The sequence below is a fragment of the Neopelma chrysocephalum genome, unplaced genomic scaffold (genome assembly GCF_003984885.1).
Source record: "Neopelma chrysocephalum unplaced genomic scaffold, ASM398488v2 Primary Assembly neopelma1_82, whole genome shotgun sequence".
Classification (NCBI taxonomy): domain Eukaryota; kingdom Metazoa; phylum Chordata; class Aves; order Passeriformes; family Pipridae; genus Neopelma; species Neopelma chrysocephalum.
Genome location: NW_020897744.1, coordinates 1,166,863 through 1,182,993, shown reverse-complemented (window position 1 = coordinate 1,182,993; position 16,131 = coordinate 1,166,863). Strand labels below are relative to the sequence as shown.

Sequence of the window (16,131 nt, the reverse complement as noted above, 5' to 3'; positions counted from 1 at the left end):
CAGTCCCACCAGACAGAACTCCTCCTTTCTTTCTTTGCTTGCCCAGAGAAATTTGAAATCAAATTTCAAAAGCGATATAGCCCATAAAGGGAAAAAACATTTTTTTAATGTAGGAAATTAAAAATCCTGTACCAGAACTACAGAAATTTCTTCTATTTGGCAATGGACAATTGAAGAATTCAAAATAATGAGCCAGAACAAGTCTGCTGCAGCTGTAAAGTTACATCTTTAACCTCCATAGTCAAAGAAAGGTGGCACTTATCACTCCATAACAGCTTCTAAAAGATCTTGACTATTTTAATCATGGCAAAGCCCTGCGTAGGTTGTCATAAACCAATTCAACTTCTTCCCAGAACTTTCCCACACTTCATAACACCCTCCTGCCAATGCCAAGAGTTATTCATGCAGTAAATGATACTTCTGAGCAACTCCAAACTTTCCACCTAAAGAAACACCTTCCAAACCCCACAATCTTACCCTCCTCTCCACAAATCTACAAGCTCCCTTCTCGCTATTTTAACAGGCAAAAAAAAAAGGGTTTTCTTTCTTTCATTTTACTTTGGTAAAAGTAATGAAGGTGAAGCATTTTCATAACATAATTTAAAATCGTTACGCATTTAAATACAGAATATTTGAGTTTCAAAGAGCACAATGGTTTAAGTTCATAATATTGTGTGGGCAACAGCAACAACACGTGAGAATATAAAATCTAAAAATGCAGAATTATGCAACTGTGATATCTCTAACACTGTAACATTCAGAACATGAATCTTACTCAGTTTATTTCCCTGTGACATTGTACAGGTTCCTTCAACCAAGAGCCACCAGAAAGGAACAGTTAATTATCAGTACACTAAATTTTCATTCTCCTAAGAGGCACCAGTGTAACACACATACATAAAACACAGGGTTATCCCAGGGCAGGTGGGAGAACACCTACCTTCCCACTCAACATTAGGGCTCTTGGAAGGGCCACAGGGGCTCACAGCGCTCCGATATTCCATATCCAGCTGCTCCTGGCGCTGGCGCTGCTCCTCCAGCAGCGCTGACTCGTGCATGGCTTTGATGTGCCGCTGGTACAGAGCGTAACCACTCACCGGGGTGCCAACAGGGACAGGGCAGGGGCTGCAGGAGACCTGCAGGGATGGGAAGGTGTTAACATCAGGTACATCAACACAGGCACTTACAGGAGCAACTGTGGAGCTCAATTCCCCCACTGCAGCAGCTGCAGTCTGAGTGTTTCAAACAGCCCACCCCAGTTTTTAAGCTATTCGTTTCATATTTGGTTGTACTTAACCTAATTTACCCTCAACATTATGATAATAAAGCAAATGATACATTTCTTCATTTGTTTCATGGGGTTTTTTGTGTTTTTTTGCTTCAGTTTTAGGGACAACAAACACTCCCATACCATGGGTGGGATGACGGCAGCTCGGTGGTGGAGCTGTTGCAGGTCCATCTGCCCTTGTTTTATCGTGGATGATACCAGTATTGACCCAGTGGGATTTAACAGTGAGGGCTTTGACTCTCTGCTGAACATACTGGAGAAAGGGATAAACAGGAAAAATATCACCAAAAGGACCAAGATTAAACACATTAAAAAAAATTTCAGGCACAGCTCTCAACTTCAAAAAACCAACATATTTAACATGCTGGATAAATAGCTGAAAAAAATCAGATTGTTGTGTTTTGTCCCATAGCACATCTGGTAGAATAGGCAACAGATGTTGCTGTATTTTCATAATACACAGAAATACCAAAATAAGTGTTAGAATCTCCCTAATCAGAAATTTATGTATGCAGTACTACAACAATGCAACCTTTTTTATAAAGAATGCTTTGGAAAATCACCACGGTTAGGAAGCACTAGATATATTTAGCCCACAGAATATAAAGCAGTCTACAGCACTCTACAAGAGAATAATTTCACATGGAGGGCTAAGACATTTGTGGAAAGATGATGTCTGAAGAGGCAAGAGAGCACAGAAAACCTGCACTCTTCCAAAGACCACATGCACTACATGACACTGGATACTTTTGACATTTAACATCTCTCCCTAGTACTGGGTGTATATTAAGACCAGTAAGAGGGAGGAGGCATTGGCTCCAAAGCTGCACTGAGGATACACAGGAACTGCACCAACAGAATACTGAGAAGACTTCAAATATCCTTCGTGGTGACAGCCATTCCCAAAAGATAAACGGTTCCAAAACTCTGTCACCACAGACTTTTGCCTTACCTGCCATAGCAGACCCTTCTTTCACCTTTTCATTAAAACTTTAAATCAGTATTTCCCTCTGCTGCACTTCCAGCAAAGACCCCTTAGAAATTCTTTCCCTTTCTCTACTGATGACAGTTTTTGGATCACCTTCAAGTAAAACCACTTTTTCAACAATTTCTTAAAGATGTCAGTATTTGCACACTAAACAATTGAACTCACCCCTGTCTGTCGGGTTCTCCATCAACCTCCTCATCAGCACTACAGGTGGCACTCGAATCGTTGTCTGAATGGGATTCTTGCCTTGCTGTGTTAACTTGTTGGGACAGACTGTAATCCATCTCCTCCGGTTCTGACTTTTCCTTGGGTTTCTCCATCTCTCTCTCTTTGGTATCACTCTCTATTTTCACTTGAATGTTCTCTGGTAGCCTCATTTCAGTCTCTACAGGTTCTACTTTGGTATGAACAGGAAGAGGAATCACAGGCTTGGCTTCAGCCGCGTGGCTTCTACTGTCAACCTCCATGGGCTCTTCTGCCTCATTGTTTATTTCTTCCTTAACCTGTGGCTCAGGGTTCTGAGTTTCAGCTGTTGATACACTTTGGGCTGTTAAGGAGGGAGATGTGCTGGTTGCAGGTTTAATGGCAGATTCTTGCTCTGCTGGGGCCTCAGTGGTTACCTTCGGAGCAGCACCTTCAGATGGAGCCTCTTCACTTGGTTTAGCAGGTTCTGCTGGAGTTGGAGATGGAGCACTTTCTGTATCAGAACTATTTTCAGCACCTGGGGAAAAATGTTTTGGCATAAAGATCCAAGGTCAATGAGATCTAACAACCTGGATGCAATAAGGATCCATCAATTTTAACCTACCCATCTGCAAAACAATTCATTTTGACTTCTTAAAGAAATGGACAATTTGCTGAGTTACACTCACACCCACTGCAACTAAAAAATACCAACAACTGAAAACCCAAATCCCCAACACTTAGTCATATTCTCTCATTACTTGTTTATGAATTCTATTGCCTATTGCTCTACAAAAGATCAGCCAAGACTGACTGATGTTGAGTGCCTATAATTATTAGCAGTTGCAACCAACAAATATCTATAAAAAAACCACAACAAAAACCCACCACTTGAATTTGCTTGTCTGAAGCTTTACTGAGACTATCAGCTACCAAAGGTTACATACATTTGATTCACCTTGTTTCAACACTCTAGATGACAGCATAATCAAAGCATCTCAAAACAATAAAGAGTAACATCTTTAGGCTGCTCAATACTAAGAATGCTTTTTCCCCCTGAGTGAGTTCCAATTGCTGAAATCCAACTGAAAGGCAGCATTTGAACAGCACATCATGAAGTGGAACCCAGAGTTCTGAGCGTATAATGGGCACAAAGTTTAGGTCCCTTTCTGTGCACAAGTTTCCTTCCCAGAAAAGTTACCTTCACTGTCTTCTGGGTTCTCTTCTTCATTAGATGCTTCAATATCTTCATCCTCCTGAGCTGACACAGTGGAAGCCACACTCTCGCACTGTGACACATCTCGCTCCTCACGGGGCCTTCGCGAAGACTGAGCAAGACACAGCATTGACAAGGTACTGAGAATTTGCCACTGTTATTGCCTTTTACAGGCATTCTCATCTACCAGTCTGAGGTTGCAACGAAAGACAGAGAATCTCTACTTAGCACAGTCAATCACAAGGGGAAACTCTTTCAACTTCAGGCCAGCTTTTGCTACTCCTGATCAAAAACAAGTTTGGGAAGAAATCACTGTCCCATGGTATGTCTGGGGGACAACAGAACTGCTGCAGCAGACACTGATGCTCTTCACTTCAGTAAGAGAAGAACAGGTAACACTGCAGTTTAGAGAACTCCAACACACAGGATTCTACTCTGGATGCCCCAAAACTTTCAGTTTCTGGACTTCTACCAACTCTCCTGCTCTGTTTTGTAAGGTCAGGGATCACTGTGTGTCAAGGAACTGTTCTGCAGCGATGACCTGAACATCTACAGCTGCTGATGTACTGATCAGGAATGTGGATTTCAGAGCACCAAAGAAATCTTCAGGCTTGACTGTTTTATCTGACAGAAAACTTTCTATTGCATTTTAAAGCAAGAAGTGATGAGTATCACAGGTCAGTGAGCACCAGCTGCCCTTTCTAGGAGATTTATGTCACAACACAAAAACAAGTAGAAAAGGAAACAAGTGGAGACTGCAGAACAGTGTTAGTGAAGTGTGATGAAAGACTTCAGAAAGGTGCCAAGTTTTCCCCTGCAAATCATTCAATGCCCACTGCACTCACCTTCTGTTTGTGCTGTTGGAGAAGGCTGTCCAGGTTGTGTCTCCTTTTATAGTTGAAGTAGAAGTTCTTACACTGAGCTTCACTCTTTGTCCCAACCATTTTGGCAATTGCTGCCCAGTTTCGCCCATGTTCCACTAGACCTGTTCAAACATATAAGAACCAACAGTTACTATGATAAATAACTCAGCTATCCAAACCCAAATAAATGGAACAACAATGCCTGTGGGGAGGTAAGATAAAGAACTGCTGTCCTAAAGAGAACAACACTGTGACAATGTATTTGACAAGGACTTATGGGGTGAAGAAAAGCTGTGTCAACCTGAATATCTGCTTAAGAAGCCTTCAGCTTAACTCTTTGCTGTTGCCAACGTGTGACACTTCTGCAAAAATACTGATTTTATGCATAAAATTCACAGGTAACAGTGTCTGCTAAACGAATAGTCAAGTTATAAACTACATTATAGCTTTCCTGTTAAAAGAATGTCTTTTACAAAAATTTCTTTTGTATCTAACAAACTTGTTACCTTGAAAATTGTCATATGACAAACACCTTCACATCTGTTCCAAAGTCTTCTGTGGACCAAGTACAATATCAGACAGTTCTAAGTAGCCCACATGAAGAAAGTCACCATGAGCCTCAAAAAATGATTTTATCTGTTAAAGATGTTTGATTTTCCTTTTTTCTTTACAAAAAAAATCAACAGCAGTTTTCAAATCATTCATTCAGCCTAGTGTTGGCAAAAATCACAGCAATCATATTCAGTAATTCAGTAAATTCTTGAAATTTTGTAAATCCAAGTATCCAGAAGGAAGTCAAAAGCTTTACAAGCTTTACCTTTCTTAGCAACTTCCATTTCTTCTTCTGTCCAGCGGGATGTCTCCACAGGCTCTGTAGAAGCTGAAAGAGAAACAAAGACACTGAGCAGAGGAAAGAACAGGATTCACTATTATAGCACCAATTATGCATCCCATAGTCAACAAATCTATTCACATTATGGCTTGCTCAAGTCACTTGGGAAAGCTGCTCTTGTCAGAGGGAAGCAGTAAATCTCCATTAAACCAAGTTAGAGATATAGGAGGAACCACCACAGTCTCAGCAGAGAAAACTGTTCAGAACTGTTCTGTCTACAAAACTATGATTAATTGTCTGTCAAGTAAGTGACTTGGCTGTATTTATCACTACAATTTTATTTAAAATGTCAATAATTACCATCAACTACTAAAAGCAGCAATCCAACATGCTCCAAGCTAGTTCAATCCTGTTTCACTGACTGCTGCAGAAAGGACTGGAATGGTTATTTATTGGTGAGTGGGTGTCAAGAAATCTACTGTTCTTGTATTCACTGAGTTCCCAATTGGACAAATGAAGAAAAATAAAAGAAAAAAAACCCCAATAAGTAAAAACAAGCAGGAAACTAACAATGATGCAGTGCAAAGTGCTTTTCATTCATTCCTCTGGATTTTATATCATCCTCTTTAAATTTCAGAACAGCACTGAGCTGCACCAGCCTCCATTTCCTTTCCATAATATCTACCATTACACACAACATGGAACACAGACCCTGCAACAACTTCCATTAACAAACAGCAAAAGTGGGGCACTATAAAGTATCTGATTCACCAAAAAGCTATTTTGGATTTTCCAGAAAACCCTGCAAAAATGGTTATAAAATAAAACAAACTAAAAGCAAAACCCCCTATTGCCTCAGTCTAGCTGCTGACAAAACCCACTGCACCAACTGAGCAAGAATGCCCACCACAATCTCTGATGTTTAGTTATACAAGAACTCATTTGCTCACTCTGTTCTTTAGGATGTTCAGAATATTTGAGCAACAAAAGAGTTGTTACAAGCTCTAGAACAGCACTGGCCTGTAACTACCCAGCTGAAGCACAAGGAGCAACAAACTTTGCCACAGCAGAGCACTACAAGAAAAAAAAAAACCTGCCCCGCCATCCTGGATAATTATTTACCAACCACAAAGTATTCTGGTATTTCTGCACCACCACAAATTAGGTCACCCTTTTCCAAAATACAGCCAGAGACTGCATTGTGTTTTTTAAGCATATGAGCCAAGAAAGTAACATTTTATTTTAAAAAAGCCTTTTGCCATCCAATGCAAAACCAACGACTTGCTACGCTCTATTTCAGCTTATGAAACTCCCTGAAGTGCTCAAATATCAGACCTACTTATTCAACAATATTCTCTGTGAGCTACAGCCTGTAAGTCAATCTGTGCCACAGGCACCTGGAGCTCTACAGACCCGTCACGATCCCGCACAGAGAGAAAAGGTGGTTACCACAGAAAGGCTGAACTGCCTTTTCTCCCCCTCACACAGTTCTCACAGTCATCTGATCACACATCCACTATTCATGAAGTCACGCTCGTGAAGTTCAACAGTTCTGCACAGTCACAAAATTATAAACAGGGCTAAGAATAAAGATGTCATACTGAACAGCCAAAAAGAAGTGCACTGCATGCCCGGCAAACAGCCCCGTGCCAGGGAAGAGCCTGACGAGCAGATGGGTCCCCGTGTCCTGTAAATGCTACTCACAGGGTTCTGGTGGGGGTGGGAGAGGCGGAGGTGGTTCTTCAGTGGCTGCAGCTGCAGCAGCATTTGCTTGTGCAGCTTCATTTGTCATCGATCTGGTGATTCTGCCCTTACGCCGACCTTGGCTGTTGGCGGTTTTTCGGCCCCGAGGAGCCGCCTGCTCCCTTTCCTCAGTTTCCTCTGGTGCAACTTCAGTTTTGTCCTTTTCTTTGGTATTCTCTCTGGGAGTGGTTAAAATATGCTTCAGTCACATTCAGAGAGCCGTTGTGGGCCGATATTCCTGAATATCAATGTACAGAATATCCCAAAGCACCCCCAGCAAAACTCCACGAACCCAAAAGATGCCTTTAGTGAAAGAGAATTCACTTACTGCCCACAACTTTGAGTTGCTGGAAACTAACATAGATATGTGATATTATCAACTTCAAAGAAAACAAGAACACTGTGATAGAACATATCAAAAAAGCCCAAACCAACAAGAGGCAGAGATTATTACATGCACAAAAAATATAAGCCTGTTGCTTTTTCCACCAGTCTGATTAGGTCAGCAAGACAGAGAAATGTGTATGTCCAAAAAAATATTGTTTAATGTACAAAACCCAACCTAAACAGAAATAGTTTTCAGTCCAGATTTCACTATCAGGCTAATGCAAATCCTGTTCTGATCTTGGCAAAAAACTGCAGTCTAGGGGGAATGAATGCATTTCAGTATATATACACTTACTTAGATTCCTCCTTCTCATCCTTCTCCTCCTCATCTTTCTTTTCCTCCTCTTTTTTCTCTGATTTGTCTGATTTTTCCTCTTCTACCTTTTCTTCTACCTTTTCTTCTTGAGAAGGACGAGCAATCTGTTGCTGAAACAAAATGGGATTTAGGTGGTAACTTGATCACAGAAAGGTGCAGCAACTTAGAGCAGCACAAACTCTGATGCTGCCTCACCTCCCACTTCATAATTTGGTTACAGTCACTGCACAGTGGTCAGTGTAACAGTAGAATATCTCTGCCAAAACCCATCACACCTCTCTGCACTCTCAAACAGAACAAACACAAGGCATTGTCTCCCAGACTTCAGAAGTCCCCTCAGTCACAGAATGTCCAGTTTCCATGTATTAACTACACATCCTCTCCATTTATTTTCTCTTATGTGTCTTCTGCCCCACTCAGATATGATATTTTACGTTCTAAATTCCCTGGAAGTACAGGCTGCTTCTGCAGCATGAGCACAGAGGTGACCATGTACCAGGAATACATTGGCTGTTGTGCCACACTAAAAATGAACAGCTACGTTTCAAAAGTGCTCAGGGAGGTCTGACAACGTCGTTAACGGTGTCGCTCCTCTCAAATTTTATTTTTAACTTTGTGCATTTTAAAATAGTGAAACATGATCTCTTACAACTTGGGAGCAGAAGGTCTCGTAGCATGAAAATTATGACCAGCCCTAAGTCACCTTCTCAAAACTGTCATTAGTAATTAAGGAATATAATTGTTAAAAAAAATTGGGTGAGGAATTTAAGACCTCCCTTTTCAGTGAATTTACAGAAAGAAAGTTATAGACTAGAATTATTAAAACACCAAACAAAAATGTCTCTATTGAGATGACAGTTTTACAAGCACAGCAAGCGCTGTGCTTATATCAGATACCCAGAGTACACGTGACAATTCATGGAAAGAAAAGGACAGAACTACAAGATTGCTGTTCTAGAACTTCATTAACTCAGAATTTACAATCCACCGAAAAATTCCTCCAAATAGGCTTTTCATTTTCACAGAGGAATCAACCTTCCAACGAGTGCAGCAGCAGGTGTCACTGTTTCCCTGACAGAACTGAGGCTGGAAATAGTCACAAAACTGACTTGTTTTTGACATTTTAATAATGTGAACTGGAGCAGAAACCCCAAACACTAACCATTATCATCTTGCTACAAATTAATAGCATTTAGGATGCTGGCATTACTTGATAGTGCAAAAATTTCCTTCAAGCAAGATGGCAGAGACAGGCTAAGATAAATTATTCCCATTGTGCTGGATAGATCGGTCTGGAAAGCAGGGAGTTAAAAAACCTGCATTTTCAGAAGCAAATTTTAAAAATTTTAAAAATAAAACATGTATTTTAATTTTAAAAAAGAAACATAAAATATGTATTTTAATTTAAAAAGATGTAAAAATGTATTTTACATTCAATCCACTTACAAAACAGTTGTCGCAAGTCCTGCTCTTGCCTGGCTAACTTAACATCCCACTTAAAAATAACTCTGTTCTCTGTTTCACGGTGAATTTATTGAACATGCAGAACCAACAGGTCTAGTGCAGGTTAAACACAAACCTTCAAGCAGTGGAGGCCTCGCTCAGCGACGTACCTGCACATTCATCTGCTGTTCAAACTCCCACCGGCCACCCGAGGGGACGGGCTTGAACTCGGGGCACGGGGACAAAACCCACCCCAGCAGCGACATCACCCAGCTCCTCAGCGCAGGCTGCCTGACCCAGCAACGTGTTTATTCCAGGAAATGGTGTCATTCTGCCACTTAAGCTGCCTCCAGCAGTGCTGCCCCTCTCACATACACCCTTCTAATCCGGCCGGAGTCACCGGAGGTGATTCCCGTCACACACATACGGCGAATTTCTGTCTGCTCACATCAGTGCCCTGCACCACCTGCTGCCCGTGGACAGGGCTGAGCCTCACACACAGCCACCCAAACACATCCTGCACATCTTGCCTACCAAATTAAATACAAAATTTACTTAAAAGAAACCTCCTTCCAGTGAGTTATTTAAGGAATTCTCTATAGTCATAGAATCACGGGATGGTTTGGGTTTGAAGGTACTCTAAGGATCATCTAATTCCAACTGCTTGCCATGCGTAGGGACACCTTCCACTAGACCAGGTTGCTTCAAGCCCTGTCCAACCTGGCCTTGAGCACTTCCAGGGATGGGGAAGTGAAACCATCACATAGCCACGCTTTTTCTCAATTCTATGTTAAAAACTTGCTCTTCATTTGACAAATTTTGGGTTAAGACATGCTTGTTTAATCAATTCTGTGACATTCTAGAACAGTTCAAGGCAGCATTTTATAAAAAGCATTTTCTAGACCTATTTGAGGACAAAAATGCATCAGAATTCAATTAGCTTTACATCTCCTCACATCCTTAGTCCAGCATTCAGCTTCTCTCAAGTGAAAGCCCCCACACTGAAACCCGAGTCAAGCTGTGCTCACTACATTCTCTGAAGGATTCCACCATCGTTACTGTGATTAATCTCTTCTCCACTTCAATATTCCACTTGCTAATTTACAAAAATATATGAACTCCTTAAGAGTTTAAGCTGAAGCACCTGTCATTGGCATAAGCCCATCCTGGAGCACCTCATAAATCTTACACGACTTGAGTTTGCCAATCAGCAAGAAAGTTTCAAGTTGCTACTGAGAGATATGAAAAATATCAGCTTCAAACAAAGCTGGGGCATGGGAGGGGGAAGGGGGTGAGCTGCATTCTGCAGCTTTAAGATAAAAGTTCTGCCCAGCCAGGCAGTTCAAGTGCTTTTTTACTAGCTGTTCTAGATGTTGCTAACTAATCATTAATAAAATTAAGAAATACAAATACAATTTTTCATGCAGCGTTACTAAACATGCCAACTACAAGACTTCTGAATTTCAATTAAATTTCCCACTCAGAGCACTGAGGGTATTTCCTGGAGTTAGCAAGTATCCCCCAACCCTCTGCAGAGCTAAAAGCCTGGCACTCCCCTGGCACTCCCCTGCACCCTCAGCGGAGCACACATTAAGCCTGTTGCAGTTGCCCCAAGTTTAGTGATCTGCTGTGGTGCTTAATGTGCATCAACAACCAGCAATTAAGAAGAACAACTCTGCTAAAATTCAGAGAGCAAGTAATTTGAGCTGAGGGAACCTTCAGTGTTCCAACTCACGTATTTAGTCACTCACATATAAATCAGCATTCACAAAGTCAGGCAGAGCACCTTGGGCTTCCCTTTATAATGAGCTAAGTTCACAAATCCCTGCCCTTGTGTCTGAGGCTGGAAATAAAATCTTTCTGGTTTATATATGTTGTCCAAGGAAAGCAACCACTTACGGATTGAAAAGTCCATCCAAATTTTGAATTCTACCAGTTCCAATATTCTAAATGTGGAAAAGACATTTAAATATACAGTAGTGGTCTTCTGAGTATCTCAAAACTTACAGTTACACTGCACTACAGCTGAGCCAGTTGTGTCTCCTCACCCTTAGAAGAGCTGCAGGAGAAGAGCACCCAACAGAGATCTCACTCAACATGTGACACTCCCTGTGATCACACCAATCTCACCTCACAATGGAATAAGACACAGTCACTTCAAATGGCAGCATTACCCATGTTAAGGGTCCACAGGGATTGTCCACATCTGGACAATCTTCTTTATTTCCATATTCTCTGCATTTGCCACACATCCAGGCTCTAACTGCAATCCTGCCCCATCACTACTCAAACAACTCCCTTCTCCTATTAAAAAGCATTACAAGGCTTAAAAAACCTAAGAGAAGTTCTGGCAAAATACAGGTTATTTCCAGTAATTCCTCCCACCACAGCAGTTCAAATTAGCCAGAGCAGAAGCTCCAACTAAATCCTGTGCACAGTGAGAGTGACCTTATCCCAAGCAATCCATAATTTGTGAGTACAGACAAGTCAGTCTCCCATGAGATGACTCTTCTGGTAGAACACCAGCCCATAATCCAGAAGGTTTATGTACAACAGCACCACAGGGGCACAACCCAGGGGCTGCTTCTACTGAACAGGATCAACTGATCAGTTGAAGCTGTTAGCAGCTATTTTATGTAAAAAATTGCATTTACAGGGACTCTCAGAAAACTTCCAGTATCTGAAAAGAGGATTCACATACCCTGAGGTGTAACATTTATTGCATTTGCTGTTTTGCAGTGCAGATCTGTGCAGTCCCAAAGTCTCTTTTTGTGTGTGAGTGTGTTTTCCAATATCCACATTAACCCTGGTAGCCCAGCACATGTATTTATAAGCTTTTGGTACATAATATGCTGCTCTTTTCCTCTCCAAAGACTTCCAAACTAATACTTCCTGAATCAGCAGAATTTTTTACTTGCATGCATTAAATTGGGCTCTTTCTTCTCCCTGTGAAGTTCCAGTTTGACTTTGAGCCTGACCACCAAATAAAGATCACTATTAATTTCTGTCTTTTGACAAACACTGACATTATGAAGTGATTATATATTTTCCACTGCAAGTCACATGCTAAACCTAATTTCTGTTGGCTCCAAATAGGATTTAATGATGGATTCAGCTTCAGTGTCTATGGCAGGGTCCCCAAAGAAAATGAACTGTCATATTAAAACAAGTAACAAATGTGCAGAGGAAGAAGATACTTCACAGAATTAAAACCAAACTAACCAAGATCACCCCTGAAGTCAGGATTACTTAAACTTTAAAAGGGCAAGAAGGCAGTAAAGGAAAAATAATTATTTCTCTCCCATGTATATAATATATTGCTGTATCAGATAGTGAAACAGTTGTAAATATGAAACAATAAAATAGCAAAACCCAAGTGATGAATAAATTCAAGATACCTGGTTTCTTCCTCTGCGTTTCCCGTAATTCCTTCGCACAAGGGCTTTATAATTTTCATTTTTCTTGGTCAAATAATAATATAATACACAGTCGGGAACATTCTGAAGCAAAAAAAGCAGGAAAAAAAGGGTTTTACTCCTATTGAAAAAGGAAATGTTTAGTTTTTAATTTCTCAGAACGCTTATAATATTCAGCCCCTAGACTAAGATATAACTATTAGATTTGATTTCTCAGCAGGGAAGTGAATTCATGCACAAATATAACAACATAACTGTGCATAAAATTACAGTGTTAAACACAAGTCTCATGTATTTACAATATCCCTCAGCTACTTCTGCCTGCATGATTTAATCCATACTAGAGAATCTGCAAGTTTAAAAGCTTCTATTTGCCACTGCAGCTGCAGGCATTTGAGATTCTGCTGTAAGTCTTAACAAATCCTAATTCTCCATTACTTCTGACATGAATTCTGCAAAATCAAGTCCTAAAGACCAAAGTTAGTTCCAAAGACTAACTGAGCCAGCAGTAGAATCCCACTGACTGGGAAGGTGGTGGGAATATTTCCTAAGGTCAGCACAGCAGCTCAGCAGAGGCAGTGATGTCCTACCTAAGCAGTGAGACAGTTAAAGCTTTACCTGCTTCACCAAAAGAACATCCAAACTACACCAAGGGCCATTTTCCTTTTTTCTTGCCAACAGTGGCATTTCACCAACTTCTGTTAAATGTTTGCATACACTGATTGTGTTACTGATCAAGGGTTATAAAATGCTGTCAAAGCAGTAACTTTTTTTGGACTTAATTTTTTTTCCAGAAAATGATGCTGGGCTGAACGACTTACATTTGGAACATTAGGGATCCCACCCTAGGCTCTACTTATATTCAAAAGTGTCTTACCTTTCGTTCCAGGTAGGAAGCAATTAGACCAAAGTTCTTGGGATGTTGGACAAACCTTTTACAAATCAGAAATTATTTCAGTTTAACATCATAATCCATGATCAAATAAGCAAAGCAATCTTCCCAACAATCTGTTCCATCACAAGCCTTTCATTTGCATGACTGAAATGACTCTAAAAATCCCACTTCTCAAATTGTGCAGATTTAGAACTAAGCATTTAAAATTACCCATTAGCTGATGTAATGAGATCATGGATCTACTCTTCTCATTTTAATCTTTCCACAGAACTAAAGGACTTTTGAGAGAATTTTGGTTTTAAAGATTAAATACATGTGAGCCTACTCTGCTGAGCAGTCTAAAACTTTTGCAGTATTTCTTACATCCAACTAAGAACATTATCAGATATTATCAATATTATTGCACAAAAGCTTCAGCATTCCTGATTTGGCTGATGTGGGGTTCAGCATTTAATTGTCATTACGATGCAATAAAAATAAAAGATAAGAAAGGTCATTACTTTTCCTTAAAAATCTCTTTCTCGTGGTCGGTCCAGACATTCATGAACTGTCTGTCTTTATAAACTTTCATGGGATCCTCCATCAGACCATTCATGTTAATAAACTTCACTCGTCTTTGTTCTGCGTCAAACATCATGGGAGGGATGACCGAGAGCTGACGCATTTGCTTCTCATTATTCTACAGGCAAAGAATAAAAGAAAAAGTAAAGAACACAAGAAGTTTGCTACTAATGTTTACAGTTCTTGAATTACACAACTCTTCAAGCTCCCCCACAGGACACATTCACAGTCAGTTTGAAACTGCTTTTTGTACAGGGCTTAACTCTTGGAGAAGTTGTTGCTATGAACGTTCACGCAATCGGCTACAGGGAACAGTGTCACAAATGATGGAAAACTAAAATGGTGCAGGGTTTTAGAAAGGAAGGGTTTTCACATGTTTGTTACAGCTGTAAAAAAACTAGGTTGCAGCAAGCCTGCAATGAGAAAAATCTAGGGCAGATACAATTAGAAGGCAAAACCCTCAAAAGAAAAGTATTTCTAAGACCTGTTTCAAGCCAAACTTCACACAGATTCGATCAAACCATCCTGAAGAGGTTTCTCTTATCAAAAAAGCAAATCCTCTGCAAGAAACCTTTCCCTGCCAATAAAAGGATATTTATTGGCTGTGCTTCTATAGCAAAGAACAGACAACATCCTCACCTCCTGCTCCGAGAGCCCATCAATGATTTCCGAAATCTCGTGTTCACTCCTAGCAATAGTTGCTGAAAGGCCGGCCCCTCTTTGGCCAACTCTGCAATGAGGGGAAAACACAAGGAGTAAGGATAAAGTGGATATATATGAGCTATATCTGTAGATTTTGTACACCATGACAACCTTCAAAATTCCTTAAAATACTGCTCCCACCCTCTTAAATCAGGCAGGACTGTTCTTTCTTAGTCTCAGAGCACAAACTCTGTCATGTCCTGCCATCTCAAACAACTGCTGGGTTTTACAGGTGAATTTGCAAAGCTCAGCAGGAAGGACTTGCTTGAGTCAACACAAAAAAAAAAAGGTGTTACCACCAATTCCACTGCAAGAGGTGTTTTAGATAAATTAATGCTCTTCTGCTGAGTATGAGAAACATTCATCGGTGGCACAGAAATCACCTTAATCACCTTAATTAGTACAACTCATACACTGTGAAGGAGCCTATCTTTTATTTTTTAAAAGAAATCACACTAAAGTTGCCTTTCATCAGTTTGGTCAAGTTACTAATACAGCACTGAGACTTGTTACAACAAAGGAAAATTTTGAATTAATGGGAAGAGCTGTAATTTGGAAGAATTTTTCAGCTTGTGATCTTTACACTTAAGGAACATCATAATGGTAGATCACAGCATGAGGACCAAAAAGCATTTCAGAGATGAAAATCGCTGCTAACTGGAGAGACAAAATATCTGCATTTGCTCAAAGATTTTATGGAATTAATCCATTGGCACAAAACCTGATAAAAAACCCCTTGGTATTTACAAGGTCATGGTATTACAGCACAGCTATAGAAAAAGATGCCACTACCTTAGAGAACAGAAATACAATGTAAAGAGTTTGCAATTACAAAGACATGATAATATTCTTGAAGTGAAAGCTTCTTGTGCGTAGGAAGCTGTTCCCATTCTAACAGTTTCCTTCTTTCTTTTCTGAATTCCTCAAATCTTGCAGCCTTCACAATATATTGCAAACTCTCTGTTTTCCCCATGTTTTATGAAATAAAGTATTGTAGGCAGATGGTTAAAAGAGATGAGATTAAATCTTCATGGGGCTTGAACTCTCCAAGGTGTATCAAAATGATTTCAAACATTAGATAAACAGATTTCAACACAACTGAATCAAACTTGACCTAATTCTGATTTAAAGCACTGCCTACAGAACTGCAGATAGAGTGAACTCTCAAATGAATTGCACTTCATTCCTTTTTAGATTCCTTGCACAGTTCCCATCTAACAAATGTCTGATAGATTAAAATTAAGTAATAAGGACTTAATTGTCATAGCTTGCATATTTCAAAATGCAAAAATGTCTGG

The 16,131-nt window shown here is 40.2% G+C and overlaps 1 protein-coding gene across 2 annotated transcripts in view; it reads right to left on the bottom strand.

The window, feature by feature from the left end:
• Positions 1 to 16,131, bottom strand: part of NCOR1 (nuclear receptor corepressor 1) — a 60,614-nt gene that overhangs the window by 20,132 nt on the left and 24,351 nt on the right. Inside the window, exons 11-22 of one of the 2 annotated variants that reach the window (XM_027691127.1) lie at positions 14,771 to 14,861; positions 14,071 to 14,249; positions 13,553 to 13,607; positions 12,658 to 12,759; positions 7,796 to 7,926; positions 7,075 to 7,292; positions 5,356 to 5,418; positions 4,521 to 4,660; positions 3,661 to 3,787; positions 2,442 to 2,997; positions 1,412 to 1,541; positions 941 to 1,136 (exon numbers count right to left, since the gene is read on the bottom strand). In XM_027691127.1, the coding sequence (XP_027546928.1) occupies positions 941 to 1,136; positions 1,412 to 1,541; positions 2,442 to 2,997; positions 3,661 to 3,787; positions 4,521 to 4,660; positions 5,356 to 5,418; positions 7,075 to 7,292; positions 7,796 to 7,926; positions 12,658 to 12,759; positions 13,553 to 13,607; positions 14,071 to 14,249; positions 14,771 to 14,861 (1,988 nt within the window). Of the gene's footprint in view, positions 1 to 940; positions 1,137 to 1,411; positions 1,542 to 2,441; positions 2,998 to 3,660; positions 3,788 to 4,520; positions 4,661 to 5,355; positions 5,419 to 7,074; positions 7,293 to 7,795; positions 7,927 to 9,429; positions 9,545 to 12,657; positions 12,760 to 13,552; positions 13,608 to 14,070; positions 14,250 to 14,770; positions 14,862 to 16,131 lie in introns of those variants that run through there. The other variant, XM_027691129.1, reaches the window with a different exon arrangement.